General features: G+C 39.6%; 1 protein-coding gene and 1 pseudogene across 1 annotated transcript; one reads left to right on the top strand and one right to left on the bottom strand.

Moving 5' to 3' along the window:
- Positions 1-14,377: 14,377 nt before the first annotated feature.
- On the bottom strand, positions 14,378-15,520 carry LOC145089100 (putative F-box protein At1g47790). Its single transcript, XM_079027592.1, has one exon. The coding sequence runs from the start codon at positions 15,518-15,520 to the stop codon at positions 14,378-14,380; it is 1,143 nt and encodes a 380-aa protein (XP_078883718.1).
- Positions 15,521-17,124: 1,604 nt separating this feature from the next.
- Positions 17,125-18,301, top strand: LOC145089101 (UPF0481 protein At3g47200-like; annotated as a pseudogene).
- The last annotated feature ends 1,003 nt before the right edge of the window (positions 18,302-19,304 follow it).

Here is a 19,304-nt window from a genome sequence, read left to right on the forward strand (position 1 = left end):
CATATAAGCCACAAAGATCGAAACTTTACTGTTGTGGGGACTCTTGAGCTTAAAGGATAGCAATCCCATGCTCCAAAAACGAAGTTGCAATATAAAGGTTCTTCCTTTGGACCTAAAAGGTCCAAACTTCCAAAAACTCCTAGATCTAAACTTACAAGAGGAAAGTTGGAAGCCTTATACCTCTTTTGAATGCCAAATGAAGGAATGATCCAAGATCTATGAGCTCAAGGTGCTCAAGTTCTTCTTCTTCCACTTCTCTTCTTCTCCTTCTTCACAAAATAAGCTTAAAGATCAAACACACACAAACAAGGAGCAAAGGGCACGAACTAGGGTTTCTCTAGAGTGAATGATAAGTGAGGAGGCAAAATGGGAGGCTATAATCGGGTTTAAATACGCTTCAACCCCTAAATTTAGGGTTTGCCACCTGGTCGCGTACGCTGGGCGTACCATAAAGTATGTTGCGCGTACGCTCAGCATCCCCGCGCTTCATTTAATCAGTACACCCAACGTACAAGGGGGGGGGGGGAGGGGGGTTACACCCCGTGTACGGCTTATGGGCTGTTTACACTTCGGCCCAAAAAGAGGTATACTCACAATAACAATTCAATTATAGCCCACTAAATAAACTGATGAATTAAATGATTTTATACCTCGGAAACGATTGTTACATACAAAGACTAGCTACCTTTGTAAGACTAATTAGAACCAATGCTCTCTCTTTCGCACGCACGTAGGGGGTGGTGCAAATACCGGCTAGATTGGCTTCAGGCCACTGAACTTGTGTTTCTTTATTAACTGTTACAAAAACGAATTAAGAGCTATTAATCGTAGATTTTTTTCTTTTTTAATTGTTACAAAAACGAATTAAGAGCTATTAATCGTAGATTTTTTTCTTTTTTAATTGTTACAAAAACGAATTAAGAGCTATTAATCATATATTTCAGTTTTGATTATTTGATTAATTTTCTTATTTAATTGTGACAGTTACGATTTTGTTTTAACGTTTCTGTTTCATCGTTTCTCTCTTGCTGCAACCAAGGTATAATCCGTGCCAAGTGATGGTTCAAGAAATCTAGAAGAATTGCTTTCCACTGTTGTATCCTGGGAAACAAACACCCATATTGGGCGAATTTGTTTTATATATATATTTTTTTCTTTTTTAACTGTTACAAAAACGAATTAAGAGCTATTAATCATAGATTTTTTTTTCTTTTTTAATTGTTGCAAAAACAAATTAAGAGATAGTAATCATAGATTTCAGTTTTGATTCTTTGATAAATTTTCTTTTTTAATTGTGATAGTTACGATTTCGTTTTAACGCTTCTGCTTCATCGTTTCTCTCTTGCTGCAACCAAGGTATAATCCGTGGCCAAGTGAGGGTTTGGGCAATCTAGAAGAATTGCTTTCCACTGTTGTATCCTGGGAAATAAACACCCATATAGGGCGAATTTGTTTTAAGAAAACTGTGCTAAACACTGGCCTCGGTCAAGAACTTTTTGCTTTTGTTCTTTCGTACAATTTTGGACCGAAATGAACCTACCCGCAACGTATCCGATACATCCATTTCTTTCTTCCATAGAGTAAACAATTACAATAATATCCGGAAAATATAACACAATTTTCTCGTTCATAATTGGTCATAATCCATAATCAGTGCAAAACCTAGACTTCCCCTAACGTCAACTAACTGGGGTCAAATAAAGAGTCGTAATCTTAAACCTATTGACCATTTTATTGCATTTATGTTGTGTATAGAAATAAACACATAATTACCCTTTCCTGATGTTATCTTTTCCTGGATGTCATTAATATTTTACCTAGAAATCTCCCAAATAGATTATATCTTCATAGTGGTTACAAGACGTATGCACTAAAAAATCAATAATTATATCATTAATTTCATGAATATGTGAATGTAATTTGAAGATGGATATGATTTTAGGGAAAACCAATGGAAACTAAAGTCAAATTTGATTGATATAGGATTTTATACATAAAGAAAGTTGGAAATCTTTTATCATAAATTTCAATAAATATATGAAAGTATAAAGATAAGAATATCTAACTATTAGGAAAGTAAATCAAAGTGAACTGATATGATAAGTGAGGAGGCCAAATGGGAGGCTATACTGGGGTTTAAATACACCTCAACGCCTAAAATTAGGGTTTGCCACCTGGTCGCGTACGCTGGGCGTACCATAAGGTATGCGGCGCGTACGGTCAGCCTCCCCACGCTTCATTTAATCAGTACACCCAGCGTACAAGGGGGGGGGGGGGTTACACCCCGTGTACGGCTTATGGGCTATTTACACTTCGGCCCAAAAAGAGGTCTACTCACAATAACAATTCAATTATAGTCCACTAAATAAACTGAAGAATTAAATGAATTTATACCTCAGAAACGATCGTTACATACAAAGACTAGCTACCTTTGTACGACTAATTAGAACCAATGCTCTCTCGTGCGCGCGCACAGAGGGGGGTGGTGCAAATACAGGCCAGATTGGCTTCGGGCCACTGAACTTGTGTTTCTTTTTTAGCTGTTACAAAAACGAATTAAGAGTTATAAATCGTAGATTTTTTTTTCTTTTTTAACTGTTACAAAAACGAATTAAGAGCTATTAGTCATATATTTCAGTTTTGATTCTTTGATTAATTTTCTTATTTAATTGTGACAGTTACGATTTCATTTTAACGTTTCTGCTTCGTCGTTTCTCTCTTGCTGCAACCAAGGTATAATCCGGGCCAAGTGAGGGCTTGGGCAATCTAGAAGAATTGTTTTCCAGTATTGTATCCTGGGAAACAAACACCCATATAGGGCGAATTTGTTTTATATATATTTTTTTCTTTTTTAACTGTTACAAAAACGAATTAAGAGCTATTAATGAAAGATTTTTTTTTCTTTTTTAACTGTTACAAAAATGAATTAAGAGATATTAATCATAGATTTCTGTTTTGATTCTTTGATTAATTTTCTTATTTAATTGTGACAATTACGATTTCGTTTTAACGCTTCTGCTTCATCGTTTCTCTCTTGCTGCAACCAAGGTATAATCCGTGGCCAAGTGAGGGTTCGGGCAATCTAGAAGAATTGCTTTCCATTGTAGTATCCTGGGAAATAAACACCCATATAGGGCGAATTTGTTTTAAGAAAACCGTGTTAAACACATGCCTCGGTCAAGAAGTTTTTGCTTTTGTTCTTTCGTACAATTTTGGACTGAAATGAACCTACCCGCAACGTATCCGATACATCCATTTCCTTCTTCCATAGAGTAAACAATTACAATAATATCCGGAAAAATAACACAATTTTCTCTTTCATAATTGGCCATAATCCAGAATCAGTGTAAAACCTAGACTTCCCATAACATCATCTTATTGGGGTCAAACAAAGAGTCGTAATCTTAACCCTATTGATCATTTTATTGCATTTATGTTGTGTATTGAAATAAAGACATAATTACCCTTTCCTGACGTTATCTTTTCCTGGATGTCCTTAATATTTTACCTAGAAATCTCCCAAATAGATTGTATCTTCATAGTGGTTACAAGATGTATGAATTAAACAATCAATAATTATATCATTAATTTCATGAATATGTGAATGTAATTTGAAGATGGATACGATTTTAGGGAAAACCAATGGAATTAAATTCAAATTTTATTGATATAGGATTTTATACATAAAGAAAGTTGGAAATCTGTTATCATAAATTTCAATAAATATATGAAAGTATAAATTTAAGAATATCTAACTATTAGGCAAGTAAATCAAAGTGAACTGATATGATACCTCAAATGATCATAGTACGATAGTTTATCATTTTTTTCAAGAGCACATGAACATAAAATTATTAATAATATCTATTTCTTGGGAAACTCGGTGGAGAAGGGTTGGGAACAAAGATGATAAGAGAAATTTTCAAGAAATATAATCAAAAGTACTACGAATTTTCAAGGTAAAATTATGCTTAAAAGAGCATGTCGATGAATTCTATTTAGATGTAGCACCCCGATTTCCCGAGTATCAATTTATGATTATAAATTCCCATGATTTCGAAGTCTACTCATTGAGTTGGTTTCCTGACTCGCCGAGTAGCAGTGGGTTGGCCACGCGTTTAAGTGACCTAGTCGCCGAGTCCAAGAAGGGTCTCGATGAGTAGGAGCCGGTGGAGGAAAAACCCTAATTCTAGGATTTTGCACCCTATTTAAAGGATCATTGGCCTCCCTAGCCTCCCTTTACGTTCTCTTGATGATCCAAAACCCTAGATCGTGTGTGTGTACTTCATTGGTGTATTTAAGCTTGGAAGAAGGATCTTGATGAGGAAAAACTTTGGGAAAACAAGTGGATTGAAGCAAGGAACTCGTGGGAATCAAGATCTACTTCAGTTGACATCTTGTGGAAGGTATTAAGCTGCTCTCTCAAACCCATTTCATTCTAGATCTCTTTTGGGCTTTTCTAGCATAATAAGAAGCCATTCTTGAGTATAAGGGAGCATCTAAAGTTGTAACTTCAGATCTGGACTCTCCTAGGCCTCTAAGTCCATAAAATAGCCAGCTTTGTCAAGTATGAACCCCCCCTCAAGTGTTGGACTTCTTTGCAAGCTTAGTTTTGTTATTTTAAGGCTTTAGAGCTTTGCATGGCTTAAAAACCATCTGTATGGAAGAAGGTCTGAAGGGATTCGACGAGTGGCATGGTCGACTCGGCGAGTCCGTCGAAGATGGTCGTGGGCTGGGCGTATCGGATGAGTGACTCGATGAGTCCAATGAAGATTGCCTTGGACTCGGTGAGTCAATTGAGTAACTCGACGAGTTGGCAAGTTATGCTAGAACTCGGCGAGTAGTTAAGGGTACTCGATGAGTTGAGTTCAACATGGACTGTTGACCTTGACACTTGACTTTGACTTTGACGAAGATTTGACCAATTTGTCTCCTGAGGGTATTTTGATAATCTGGGAATTTATGGAATTGGTCCTATGGTGGTTATAGGTGGTGGAGTTTGGGGCTGTCACTTGGTGGTTTGATCTTATCTCTATGCTTCCGCATTTCGAGGAGAGTTATCCTCACTTTATCAACAGGGTCTAAGGCACCAAGGCCGGCCCTTTCTCGGATTGTGTACTGGTATTTGTTTGATATGCTTTTGACCTGTTAGATCTGCAGTCTGGTAGTTGGGACGGTAATATGTTTGTGACTTGGTTAGGTCGGTATCCTGGTATATAGGATGAAGCTGTGTTAGTGACCTGGTTAGTTCGGTATCCTGGTTAGGACGTTGTTATGCATTATGATCTATTAGATCGGTTTGGTTATTTATGGACTGGTATGTGATTATCTGTTTATGTGCACATGTTGTTGGTATGGGGGTTGGGTTGAGGCGTGTCCTGCTTTGTGTTGTAGGTCAACAAACCCAAGGCGGACCGGATAGACTACAGACCTGGGAGGGCACATAGTCAGGCCGAAGGCCCAACAAGCGGTCCGGATAGGCTGAAGGCCCCAAGAGGGCGGTCCAAATGTGTCGAGGCTCAGAGAGTGGCCAGATAGAGTGAAGGCCCGATGTGGGCGGTCCAGTCAGACTGTAGACTCAGAGGGTGGACCAGGTGGACTGAAGGCCTGGTGAGGGCGGACCAGTAGTATTTTAGACTCGAGGTTCATCGTTGTTTTGTGTGTTTTATATGATATGGTTATGATGTTGTTGCGGTTGGTATTTTGGGTGTAGCTCACTAAGCTTTCAGGGGCTTACAGTTTCAGTTGATTGTTCCAAGTACTTCTGGTGATCGCGGGAAGGCAAAGGCATGATCTACTGCTCCTCCTGCTATTATGATTTTATAATTTAATACTAGGATACTCTAATAATTATTATTTTGAAAACAAACTGTGTAATGTTGAATGGTTATTAAGAGTTTTGAAAAGGTTAAAAATTTGCTAAAATTTTATAGGTGTTACAAGTTGGTATCAGAGCCTTGGTTTGAGTGAATTGGAGGAACATTTGTGTGAATCCAGTCCCAAATCAAGGAAACATTTTTTAAATAATTTTTAAAAAGGGTTTTCAAAATAAGTAAAGGAGGATTTAGAGTGTACGATCAGCCGGAGCCAGTAAGTGAACCCCAAAATACCATATACTTATTTGATTATGTGATCCACTAGAACAACATGCTGGTACTAGGCTAGGGATATTCAGGAATTGCATGATGGAATTGCTTGATTACATGATGCCTGCTAGCCTAGTGTTTACTTTATGTGAAATTGACATCATTACTGTAGTTTCTTAATGTATGCATCACGATTACACATAATTAAGATCTAATAGCCTGAGAATGTTTTGATTTGGCCTTATGTTTTGTTCTTGTCTGATTGGGAGCATAGGGTAGGATTGGATATTCGACAGTTTATGGGGTCCAACATTATGTATGGCTAGCATACACCAATGTTGCAGGGTTGTTGGAAGCTTCATGGATGGGTGCGTTGTGCGAGGCTAGTTGGTCAGTTATTAGATATTTATTATTTCTTTTAGGAGTGAGGATTGAGTACTCGCTATATTTGTGTGTATTGTTAGGGTGTTGTGATCATACTTGAGAAAAATATAGGTAGGTGTGGAAGGTAGTATGGGCCCGTACTACTGAAAGCACAGGACCCATACGCGTATCATGGAAGCCACAACCCCTAGGTTTTTGGTTCGGAGTTGGTTCTCGGGTTGTTGTGAGGAGTATCTAATATCCTTTTGGTATGTTTTCAATATGGCAGTTACACGATGATTCGTGTCTAGATTTGGCTCAGGATCAGGAGAGGGTGGACAGGAGGCGCCGGCAGCACTCGAGACTATCGGCCAGATGAGGCCAGACGAGATGGATGACAAGATCCGGGTGATCCTGCATGATGAGGTTGTTGTTATGTTCCAGGCTCAGTTGCCGGAGTTGTTTGGGTCTATCAAGACCATCATGGTCGAGTACTTTGACGAGCGCTATGCAGCCGTTCCGGAGGCGGCTGTCGCGGCAGCTACTACAGCTGTAACAGTGGCAAGGGTAGGAGCCAACCAGGCTTTTCAATATCGAGACCTTGATAATATGAAGCCCCCGACTTTCAATAGGATTCAGGACCCTATCATAGCCATGAGGTGGCTATCGGACATCGAGGGATGCATTTTCACATGTTCTTGCCCGACTGACCAGAAGGACAGGTGTGCACTGAACATGTTGAGGTCCGGGGCGAAGGACTGGTGGAGGTTGATGACAAGGTCTTATTCAAATGAGCAGAGAGTAGCAGTTTATTAAGATCGGTTTATGGAGATGTTTTGCTCGCGTTATATTCTGTGAGTCGAGCGTGAGCGGCGAGCTTAGGAGTTCTTGGAGTTGAGACAAGGTTCAAAGTCGGTGTTGGATATCACCCGTCTGTTCACAGAGAGGGCGATGTTATGCCTAAAATTTGCTTTCGAGCAGGCTCAGATGACGCGTTATATGACGATGCTCAAGACTGACATTAGACAGTTTTTTCCTACCCAACGATGTGATACGCTGTTGCACTTGTAGAAGGCCGCTAGACAGCATGAGCTCGAGGTTGAGTTACAGTTGCGAGAACAGAGGCAGGCCACGGTGCAGTCGCAGCCAGTGCCAAAGCGGTCAAAGACCGCTGATTCTAGGTTTGGAGGCCAGAGCGACCGCACGTGTGAGAAGTGCAGGAAGGGTCACTCCGAAGTTTGTAGGTTCGGTGGTGTGTGCCACAAGCGGAAAGGAGGGACACTATGTGAGAGATTGTCGCCATTTGGCCCCGGTTCAGGACATGAGGATTTGTTATCACTATCATCAGGCTTGTCACATGAAGGCCAACTTTCCACAACAGGTTGCTAGACCGATGCAAGCTCCAGCGTCGGCTACATTAAGGATTACTGACAGGGTTCAGGATAGAGTAGAGCCCCCGAGGGCTCAGGGGCGTGCCTTCTAGCTTACCGCAGAGGAGGCTAGGACAATGCCAGATGCAACTGCTGGTAAGTTTCTATCTGTACCTTATTGTTTATATTTATGTTCTGAATTTTCCATCCTTTTCTACATATAGCATAGAGGCGTTCAAGGAATTTAGTAACAAGGGTTATAGACGGTTAGTATCCAAGGTTGTTGGTGATCAGGAGTTAGGATATAGGATCACCATTCCAAGGCCAGGAACTGTGAATTGGAGATGCAAAATGGATCAGGAGTTCAACCCTAAGTCAGTGAGAACAGGCTGCATAGGAGAGAGAGCACCAGGAGGGGGTGGTCCAGGGAGATACTTAAAACTTTAGAGCGGTCCGAATAGACTGAAGGCTGGCGGGGCATACCGGTCAGGCCGAAGGCTCGGAAAATGATCCAGACAAGCTGAAAACCCGGAGAGGCGGTCCAGACATGATGAAGGTTCTGAGAGTGGTCCAAATAGACCGAAGACCTGGTGAGGCGGTCCAGTTATGCTGAAGACTCTGTATGTGTTTGGAGATCCAGTTGCGGTTATTGAGTATCCTGCTATGCTACAGCAATAAGCAGGTCTGTCCCCAGGTATTAAACATGTTGTTGGAGTAAATTGAGGATTTCGGTGTATTTTGTGCCTGATCGGAAGTTGTTATTAGAGATTGGATGGAGTACATAGGATCTTGGTGATCTCATTAGTTCGGAGTGCCTCAAAGGATTAATCTTCTTGGATCGGTTAACACTCTAGTTGGGGACTGGGAAGTAGATCCGATTGGGTATTCGTTAGCCTTAGGAAGGTTTGGGATTTGAATATCCTGACATTCAGGTTCTGGGAACCGGGTAAGATCTTTCTCATGATCGTCGATGGAATTTGGATAGGGTTGAGGCGGTCCTGCTTTATGCGGTAGGCCAAGATACTCGATGCGGGCCGACAGAAAGTCGTAGGCACGGAGGCTCAAGGGGAGCAGTAGGGTTGAGGCGGTAGGCCAACAAACCCTGAGAATTTCAACTCGATAATTGAATTGATTAGACATGTTGGTATTCCCACCCGAAGGGGGTGGTATGGGTTAGACATGAATGCCGTTCTGATTGGCCGATAGTGGTAGGTATGTTGATGATGGTTTGAGTGGTTGTAATGTGTCTTGGGTTGGTTCATCTATGAAAAGGGCCATAGTCTGTCTGAAGTAAGGAGAACATGGATCACTGAAGACCAGGTAGGATGTGAGGCTGATGTTGGAGATGTAACGTTCATTATGATGGCAGAAGTTGATGGTAGGGCGTGGAAGCAAGTCCAGTCAGTCGGTTTCTTTTCGGGAGATGCGGAGGACTACTGTTTGCATGTGTATTTTGGTTTAGCCATCAGTGAGGTGTCCAATGTTTCGGGTGGTGGGCAGTCAACTTGGGACCAGGAGGTTTCAACCTCTCTTGAGAAACATCATATGGTAGCATGAAGAGTTAAAGTGGGTTATGACTTGGGATGCAGGTGTAGAAGTAGTTTTTTGTATAGTTATGTTATTCAGTGATGGGAGGAGCGTTGATTAGGCCCTTTGAACGGCGGAGGAAAGTGGATATCTGCAGGGCCAGAGTGTTAGGTTTCCGATACTTTGGATCATCAGGATTTTGTCAAGATGGCAAAATGGCAGGAAGGATAGACCTTATGGGAAGGTTCGAATGGGATTTACATCACGTTTCACAATTCATAGTTGTGAAAGTGTATCATAGATCAGGAGACGATAGTGTCGTTGGATGACATTTAGGTCGGCGAGTGCCTGGATTATGTTGAGAGGCATCTGGCCAGACCGGAAAGAAGAGTGGAGGTTCTGCAGAACAAGGAAGCACCTTTGGTATAAGTACAATGGGAGCACCATAGAGGGTCTGAGTGGACGTGGGAGTCGGTGGCAGGGATGGAGGAGCACTAGAGGAGGATGTTCACCGCAGCAGACTTCGAGGACGAAGTCTAGTTCAAGTGGGGGAGAATTGTAACACCCCGATTTCCCGAGTATCAATTTATGGTTATAAATTCTCATGATTTCGAGGTCTAATCGAGAAGTTGGTTGCCTGACTCGCCGAGTAGCAGCGGGTTGGCCACGCGTTTAAGTGACCTACTTGCGGAGTCCAAGAAGCGACTCGACAAGTAGGAGCCGGTGGAGGAAAAACCCTAGTTCCAGGATTTTGCACCCTATTTAAAGGATCATTGGCCTGCCCAGCCTCCCCTTTACAACCTCTTAAGGATCCAAAACCCTAGATCGTGTGTGTGTAGTTAATTGGTTTGTTTAAGCTTGGAAAAAAGGATCATGGTGAGGAAAATCTTGGGGAAAACAACTGGATTGAAGCAAGGAACTTGTGGGAATGAACATCTACTTCAATTGACATCTTTTGGAAGGTATTAAGTTGCTATCTCAACCCCATTTCATTCTAGGTATCTTTTGGGCTTTTCTAGCATAATAAGAAGCCATTCTTGAGTATAAGCTAGGATCTGAAGTTGTAACTTCATATCTGGACTCTCCTTGGGCTCTAAGTCCATAAAGTAGCCAGCTTTGTCAAGTATGAACCTCCCCTCAAGTGTTATACTTTTTTGCAAGCTTAGTTTTGTCATTTTAAGGCTTTAGAGCATTGCATGCACGTAAAGTTTGCAACTTTATGTGATAAGCATGCCTTGGGAAGTTGGATCTACAATATGGAGCCTTTGCATAGCTTAAAAAGCATCACTATAGAAGAAGGTCTAAAGGGACTTGGCGAGTGGCATGGTCGACTCGACGAGTCCGTCGAAGATGGTCGTGGGTTGGGCGCCTCGGCACACTTGAGGGTTGGGCGTGTCGGATGACTAACTCGGCGAGTCTGATGAAGATTACCTTGGACTCGATGAGTCCGTTGACTAACTCGGCAGTTGGCAAGTTATGCTAGAACTCGGCGAGTAATTGAAGGTGCTCGACAAGTTGAGGTCAACATGGACTGTTGACCTTGATAGTTGACTTTGACTTTGACCAAGATTTGACCAATTTGTCTCCTGAGGGTATTTTGGTAATCTGGGAATTTATGGAATTGCTCCTATGGTAGTTACAGGTGGTGGAGTTCGGGGCTGTGTCTAGGTGGTTTGATCTTATCTCTACGGTTCCACATTTCAAGGTGAGTTATCCTCACTTTATCAACAGGGTCTAAGGCACCAAGGCCGACCCTTTCTCGGATTGTGTACTGGTATTTGTTTGATATGCTTTTGACCTATTAGATATGTGTCCTAGTAGTTAGGACGGTAATATGTTAGTGACCTGGTTAGGTCTTCATCCTGGTATATAGGATGATGCTATTCTAGTGACCTGGTTAGGTCGGTATCCTGGTTAGCATGTTGTTATGCTATATGATCTGTTAGATCAATTTAGTTATTTATGGATTGTTATGTGATTATCTGTTTATGTGCAGAAGTTGTTGATATGGGGGTTGGGTTGAGGCAGGTCCTACTTTGTGTTGTAGGCCAACTTACCCACGGAAGACCAGATGGACTGTAGACCCGGGATGGCACATAGTCAGGCCGAAGGCCCAACGAGTAGTCTAGATAGGCTGAAGGCCCCGAGAAGGCGGTCCAGATGTGTCGAGGCTCGGAGAGTGGGCAGATAGAATGAAGGGCCAAAGTGGACGGTACAGTCAGACTGTAGACTCAGAGGGTGGACCAGGTGGATTGAAGTTCTGGTGAGGGCGGACCAGTGGTACTCTAGACTCGAGATTCATGGTTGTTCTGTGTTTTTTATATCATATGGTTATGATATTGTTGCGGTTGGTATTTGGGGGTAGCTCACTAGGCTTTCGGGCTTACAGTTTCAGTTGATTCTTTCAGGTACTTCTGGTGATCGTGGGAAGGCAAGGGCATGATCGTACAGCTCCTCCTGCTGTTATGATTTTATGATTTGATACTGGGATACTCTGATAATTTTTATATTGAAAACAAACTGTGTAATGTTGAATGGTAATTAAGTGTTTTAAAAATGTTAAAAATTTGCTAAAATTTTACGGGTGTTACATTAGAAAGGAAAAAAAGAAAAGGGACATACTTTTAAGGCCATTAAAGAAGGAACACTAACACCTTTGAAGTCTGCAAAGACTAAAGAAAGAGCACCAACAACACTAGATTACGAATATCCGAATGATCTAGCTTTTATACAAATTTTCCCAGCGTATGTTTTCCGTTGGTTTGCTAACGTTTGTGATCATTTTCTGAAATACTTATTAAGCACTTGATCATCATTTAAGTGGACGCCACTTTATCAGAACAATAGGGATAAAATAGACTTATGAGATACAATGTCCATGGCATAAAAAGCTCTTGTAATGTTGGGCTACTTATATTGTTTAATATGATTTTCAGTTCTATGTGAAATATACTAAATAGCGCTAAAAATGACAAAATAATCTTGTGGACAAACATCATTATGAATAACATGTTTGGACGAATAATTTAGGTTGGAATTTCACCAAAAAGTTAAGCATTGCAATTTGCATCGTATATATAACTTCAGGAATTGTTCAATTTGTACGGCTAGGGACATATGAAGTTAAGAATTCAAAATAACAACAATTGTAAACGCTATTTTACAGCCAAAATCTAGCTCCAACTTCCAAATATCATAATGATATTTTCTTTAATTGCTCAAAAAAACATAGGGAATTAAGAATTCATACAACTACTTCAACGGAAGAAACTAAGATGAGCCATTGATGTCGGATTTAACACACCAAACCCTTACTCTTCTGAATTCACTCTTCTCAAATAGAAAAAAGTAAACTAACCTTAACACATGAATTTCGACAAAAAATAAAAATCCAGATACAGGGAGATGGTACCAAAGTTGGTTGAGGCGAAGAGTGAAGAGAAGGATAAATTGAGGTTCTCGAAGCCAGAGCAAAGCTCCCCAAAGCTCCATTGATTTTAGAAGAGTAATGTGTGTGAAAATTTTGTGGAGTGAGTGGGAAGATGCAGGGTTTTTTTGTGCTTCTGGAGCTGGTGGTCATGGTTGACAACAATGGTGGATTGGCCCATCGTGTTTGCATTCGATCCACATTAAATGCATTTATTTCTTACCTGATATCACCAAGCAAATGCCTTCGATTTTGGGAAGAAGTCGTGTCAAGAGAATGGAGTAGAAGAAGAATATGCGAATTTACCCTAGAACCGTTAAGCGTTACAGGGAGGATTTCAGTACACCAACATGAGATTGTGGGTGGTTTAGTGGAAATTGGAAGTTGTAGGTTTTGATGTTGGAACATGGGAGAAGCAACTGGTAAATTGAACAATTGGTATATGCATCAAACCGCGAGGGTTGAAGAAACGTGAGGAGAAGTTGAAGAGGATATAGAGGGTGTCGTGGGCAAGGGTTGCGATCTTCAGATTGTGATGAAGGAGATTGTGGGAGGAAGGAGAACCAGAATGAAAATGATGGTGATATAACCGTAAATAGTGAGTTTACGTGGTTGTGATGCGAAGTTGGAGAGACCCGAGGATTGAAAATGAGGGAGTGGTTTTTGATGCCTGGCGTTAATTATATTAATAATAATATATTTTTTTGACAATTCTAAATTATACATCTCATAAGGTAATCCAATAAAAACCTTCTTATATTGTGGTCATTTTAATTTTATAAGCAATTTAACATTTAGTTATAAAATAACGAATATATTTATTTGCATCAACGATTATAATACTACATAAATAACAAAACATAAATATTTTAGTTAATAATTTATTGACAATATTTAATTAATGGTTATGACTTATTACTTCGAAAAATTATTTATATTTATAACCATGATTACCACGGGTTATAACCTAGTCATCATCAACAATTCTAAAACTGCAAATAAATCAATTAATCAAATTACTTATGTATTATTTTGTAATCATAACTGTTATTATTTTCAGAACGTTAACCATATTATAAAGAATTCAAAGGATGTTGGAATGCTTACGGCAAAGAGAGTCGAAAAGGATTATTGATGATGACTATTTGAACTCATTCTCCAAGACCGTGAAAACGAACAACAAAATCTTGATTCCAATGGAATAACAAACCGATTAGCGTATCGAAAATAAGGAATAAGTGAATGAGCTTGTAAACAAAATCAAACTTGAGGAAGAAGGTAAAGTAAAAAAAATGGGAATTGGATTGGGAAGAAAATGAGGCAAATTTTTTGCTTGAACATCAAGAATTGATTAATCAGATGAAAGTGGAGTTAAAAATGCAAGAACAGCATAAACAACAAAATTTCATGTCACAAACCTTATCCATTAGGCCAACCTGTTGAGGTTACTAAACATATTAATCAACTCCCAACAAAAATTTTACGCATATTGTTTACAATATTATATTAGCTTCTAATAAAAAATACATATACCTTTTTATCAACTTCATCTAATCTGCAGATATGTTACTTAATTGTCCACTCCAAAAGTCATTTGTTATATGCTAGACATCATCTTCAACCTCAATATTGCGATCAGATTGACCTATCAAAACTAGTGTTTCTATGTAGGAATGCACAAAGAATGTTCCAGGTTTTCCATACATCCCAAGATATTTGAAGCATTCAATGTTGGGCTCATACACCATAAGTGCACCCTGTTCATAACACATATGAGCATTTTCCACTTCCACTATAGGTTTACCATTCTTCCTAAATCCAAGTGTTGTTATCGACATTGACCAATAATGTGGTGCCTCAACTGTAAATCTCTTTGTAAATGATTTCTCAACAGCATTCTCTATCATCCATACACTACAAGCACGTTTTTGATAGCTATCATATTCAAGCAGGACAAGAGACTCCCTTACCTTAGAAATACACAACTGTTTCGGAGAGTGGCGCCTTAAACTATCTGGGAGTTCTACCACTCCAAAACTCTCATTAGTTATGTCAAATGACATTATAAAATTATGATTCGGTAACTCACTATCTACATTCATAGGGTCAAAAGCACACCAATAAATAAACCTATCAACAACAACCTGAGGCCAAAAGATACGAAATGGTTTACTTGGAACATTGCTAGATAGATTTCTCCAATTGCCTGAGCTCACAGTGTAAACATTAGCTTCACAATGGTAGCTAGTTTTGTGAAATTGTGTGATCTCTACTATTTTAGGGTCAGTAGTCACAGGGGAAACCCCAAAACAAAGATTAGTTTCAGGATCCAGATTAAACTTGTTTGGCATAGGAACAGTGATTGACTTTCTAATCGAAGGATTCCAAAGAACAACCATCTCCATTCCCAAGTTATAACCATGGAAACAAAATAACCCGAAAGAACTACCGACTATATTTGCATTTTTGAGTAGTTTAATGGCATGAGGAAGGGTATGAACAAACCTCTGGTGAGGGAAAGTGTCATCATCTGGGAAAGAAAGATACTTTCCAACAGTGTCAGATTCCTTATCTTCATTCCTTATAAGGAGATGCTGCGACTCAGTAACGCTGTGAGCAGCGATAAAATTAGAGCTGTCGATCAAAGATTTCCATGTTTTCGAGACGGATCTGAACTGAAGCAATGATACGATAGGAAGCCTTTTGATGATCAGCTCTTGGATATGGAAAGGAATTTCGTCGGACATTTCGATTTCGGATACTGCTGCGTATGAAATTCTAGGGTTTTGCAATCGGATGGAGGAAGTGGGATTTGGGAAATTGTGTGTTATTAGACGATTTCAAAAGCAAATTGAGTAGTTCGATAGATACACGTAAGATGCACACCACAACTAGCGGTCGCAACGGTCGAACCGGGAACCAACCACGGAACCGATTCAACTAAAAAACCGGTTTTAAAATTTTGCTTCCTAATGTATGTAACTCATGTGGGGACCATCATATTCATGAGCTGGATCAAGTTTCCCTTTTACGCCTAATATGTTTCTCTTCTCTGCTCTTAATACGAGCCCATATGTAAATAATATCACTAAAATCTAGCAATTATCTAAACTAAATCTCAACCCCTTTGATGATCGCTCTGCATTTAACTTTGAATAATCGAGGGTTAAGAGAAGAAAATTAGCACGATCTTCTCCTCGAAGATTTTCTCCTTAAGGCAGCGTAACCCGAAATAAGAATTCGGTTGCTGCTAGTCCTAACACACCACCTGCTGTCAGCATTCCTATCGATCATCTACCCTCAATCGACCTTAAAAGGACGATGGTTAAATCTGGTTCCCCATGCATCTTTTCGTCTGATTTATCTGCATCTATCCAAATGATGAACATTTCTAAACTTGGCTATGATGTTGGATTTCAGATCGGTGCTGGAAACCATATACTTGCTGAAATAATGAATGGTGAAAATGGAGATATTCCCATTTCACACACACACACACAAAAAAAAAAAAAAAAAAAAAAAAAAAAAAAAAAAAAAAAACACTCCCTGAATATTTGTGGTATCAGGGCATCTCATATGGTTCATTGGGTGAATAGATTAAAAACATCTCACAAAATCATTTTTCTATGTCTTCAGGAAACTCGGGTCTTAGACTCGTCCTTCGTTGTTATTCGTGGATGTTGGTGAGATTTATGAAAGAATGGATAATATGATGGGTGAAATCAAAGACATGATGCAAGAATGTACTTGTGTTACCTATTACCAACAAGTAGAGAAAATAATTTTAACTAGGTGGGAGAAGTTTAATATCCCACTACATTGGTTGGGGTTCACATTAAACCCATGATTTTATGATATGTAATATTTTCAAAACATGGCACCTGGTGGTATGCAAAGGAAACCACCAAATCTAGACAAAGAGGTTATGCAAGGTGTCATGGAATCCTTCAATAGATTTTCTGAAAATGAAGAGGAGGGACAATTGTTACGAGATCAATTCATAACATTCTATACGAAGAAAGGTATCTACTCTATGGAGGAAACACAAATGGATGCTTTAACAACGGATCCAGATTGGTGGTCAACCTATGGAGCCGAAACCCGGATTTGGACCTGGCGGCAAAGAAGGTATGTTCACCGCCTATTAGTAGCTCGTCCGCGGAAAGGAATTGGAGTACATATTGCTAAATTCATAAGTTGAAAAGAAACCAGTGAATGAAAAAAGAGCCGATAAATTGGTTTACATTCACTCCAACATTTGAACTATATCTCGTTTCCACGAATCATACAAATCCAGTCCAACCAAAAAGTGGGACATCAACCCCGAAGGCACTTATATTTAACAGTACGAACTATTTTCTGGAACAGCTGGATCCACGATGGATATAGAGGAAATAACTTGTCGTTGCGTGCACGCTGTTATTGGCATTCTAACACCTGCAAGAGCATGCTATGGGCCAAGTCTTACAAACTATGAAGATTCCAAGCTGGATGAAATGATGGTTATTGATGGTTGTTTCATACTTGGGCTCCTCTACAGGTTCAACTATAGAATTAAAGAGGATGATCCATATTTCAACAATATACTGGTGCTGGGTGACATTCAACACGACTTGTTGCTTCTAGAAAATCAAATACCTTTCTTTATCCTTGAAATATTGTTCAGCATCACTTTGAAACAAATTTCCAACTGGACTTCATTAACTGACCTTGTCTTTTGTTTCTTCCAGAATATGAATATCATAAATAATAGTGAACTTATCACAAGGGACACAGTAGAGCTTTGTCATATCCTTGGGAATTGTGACAGAAGGGACACAGTAGAGCCTTGTCATATCCTTGGGCTTCTCCAAAGCTGCTACAGGCCTCGAGCTACTACCGAGTGAGGTCTAGTCCCAAGGAACTTATACTCTGCCACTAAAATCGTTGTTGCAGGAGTCAAATTCAAGGCACAAAGGGATGAAGATTCACTGCTTGCAGTGAAATTTAAACAATCCCCTGTTTTTACCAGGATGGGTGTTTTAAATATTCCAAAATTGTTCATCCAGGACTCCACCCCGTCGTTCTTGAGGAATCTCATTGCGTATGAGCAGTGCTACCCATTAAGTAGGCAGTATGTTACCTCTTTCGCCTTTCTCATGCAGACACTCATTGACACTAACTATGATGTTTGGTTGCTTGTGAGGTCAAATGTCCTTCAACACGACCTCGGAGCCATCCAAGATGTCACAGATCTTTTCAACGATATTTGCAAGGGTGTCGTCCTTCGGGATTTTTATTACGCTGAGGAATTGGAACAATTGGATGCATATTGCGATAATTATTGGACTAGCATATTAATTTCATGCATATACGTATTGGTTTCATCGGGACAATCACTGAGACGCCTTTATCGAAGTACTACCTGGAAAACGTTGACAGTCATTGGTGCTATGATGCTGTTCACACTAACATTAGTCCAAACTATCAATACTTTTAAAGCCTTTAAAGAAGGAACACTAACACCTTTTGAAGTCTGTAAAGACTAAAGAAAGAGCACCAACAACACTAGATTATGAGTATCCGAATGATTCTCCGTTGTTCTATAATTAATGACTTATATCTAACTTTTTTACAAATTTGCCTTGAGTATGTTTTCCTTTTGTTTGCTGAAGTGTGTAGTCATTTTCTCAAATACTTGTTAAGCACTTAAGCATCATCTAAGTGGACACCACTTTATCAGAACAACAAGGATAAAAAAAGACTTATGAGATACTATGTCCATGGGACACAAGCTCTTTTAATGTTGGACTACATATATAGTTCAATAAAGTTTTCAATTCTATGTGAAATATACTAAATAGCACTGAAAATGACAAGATAATCTTGTGGACAAACATCATTACAAATAACAACTTATAATAAATGGTTATGGACGAATAAATTAGGTTGGAATTTCACCAAAAAGTGAAGCATTGCAATTTGCATCGTATATATGACTTCATGAATTGTTCAATTTGTATGGTCGGGGACATATGAAGTTAAGAATTCAAAATAACTACACATGTAAACGATATTTTACAGCCAAAATCTAGCTCCAACTTCCATATATCAGAATGATATTTTCTTTAATTGTTCAAACGACGTAGGGAGTTAACAATTCATACAACTACTTCAACGAAAGAAACTGGGACGAGCCATTGATTTCGGTTTTAACACACCAAACCCTTACTCCTTTGAATTCACTCACCTCAAATAGAAAAAAGAAAACTCACCTTAACACATCAATTTCGATGTAAAATAAAAATCCAAATAGAGAGAGATGGTACTAAAGTTGGTTGAGGGGAAGAGTGAAGAGAAGGATAAATTGAGGCTCTTCAAGCCAGAGCAAAGCTCCCCAAAGCTCCATTGATTTAGAAGAGTAATGTGTGTGAAAATTTTGTGGAGTCGAGTGGGAAGATGCAAGGTTTTTTGAGCTGCTGGAGCTGGTGGTCACGGTTGACAACAATGGTGGATTGGCCCATCGTGTTTGCCTTCGAGCCCCATTAAATG

Source organism: Lactuca serriola, chromosome 2 (genome assembly GCF_051521515.1).
Source record: "Lactuca serriola cultivar US96UC23 chromosome 2, Lser_US96UC23_V15, whole genome shotgun sequence".
Lineage (NCBI taxonomy): Eukaryota > Viridiplantae > Streptophyta > Magnoliopsida > Asterales > Asteraceae > Lactuca > Lactuca serriola.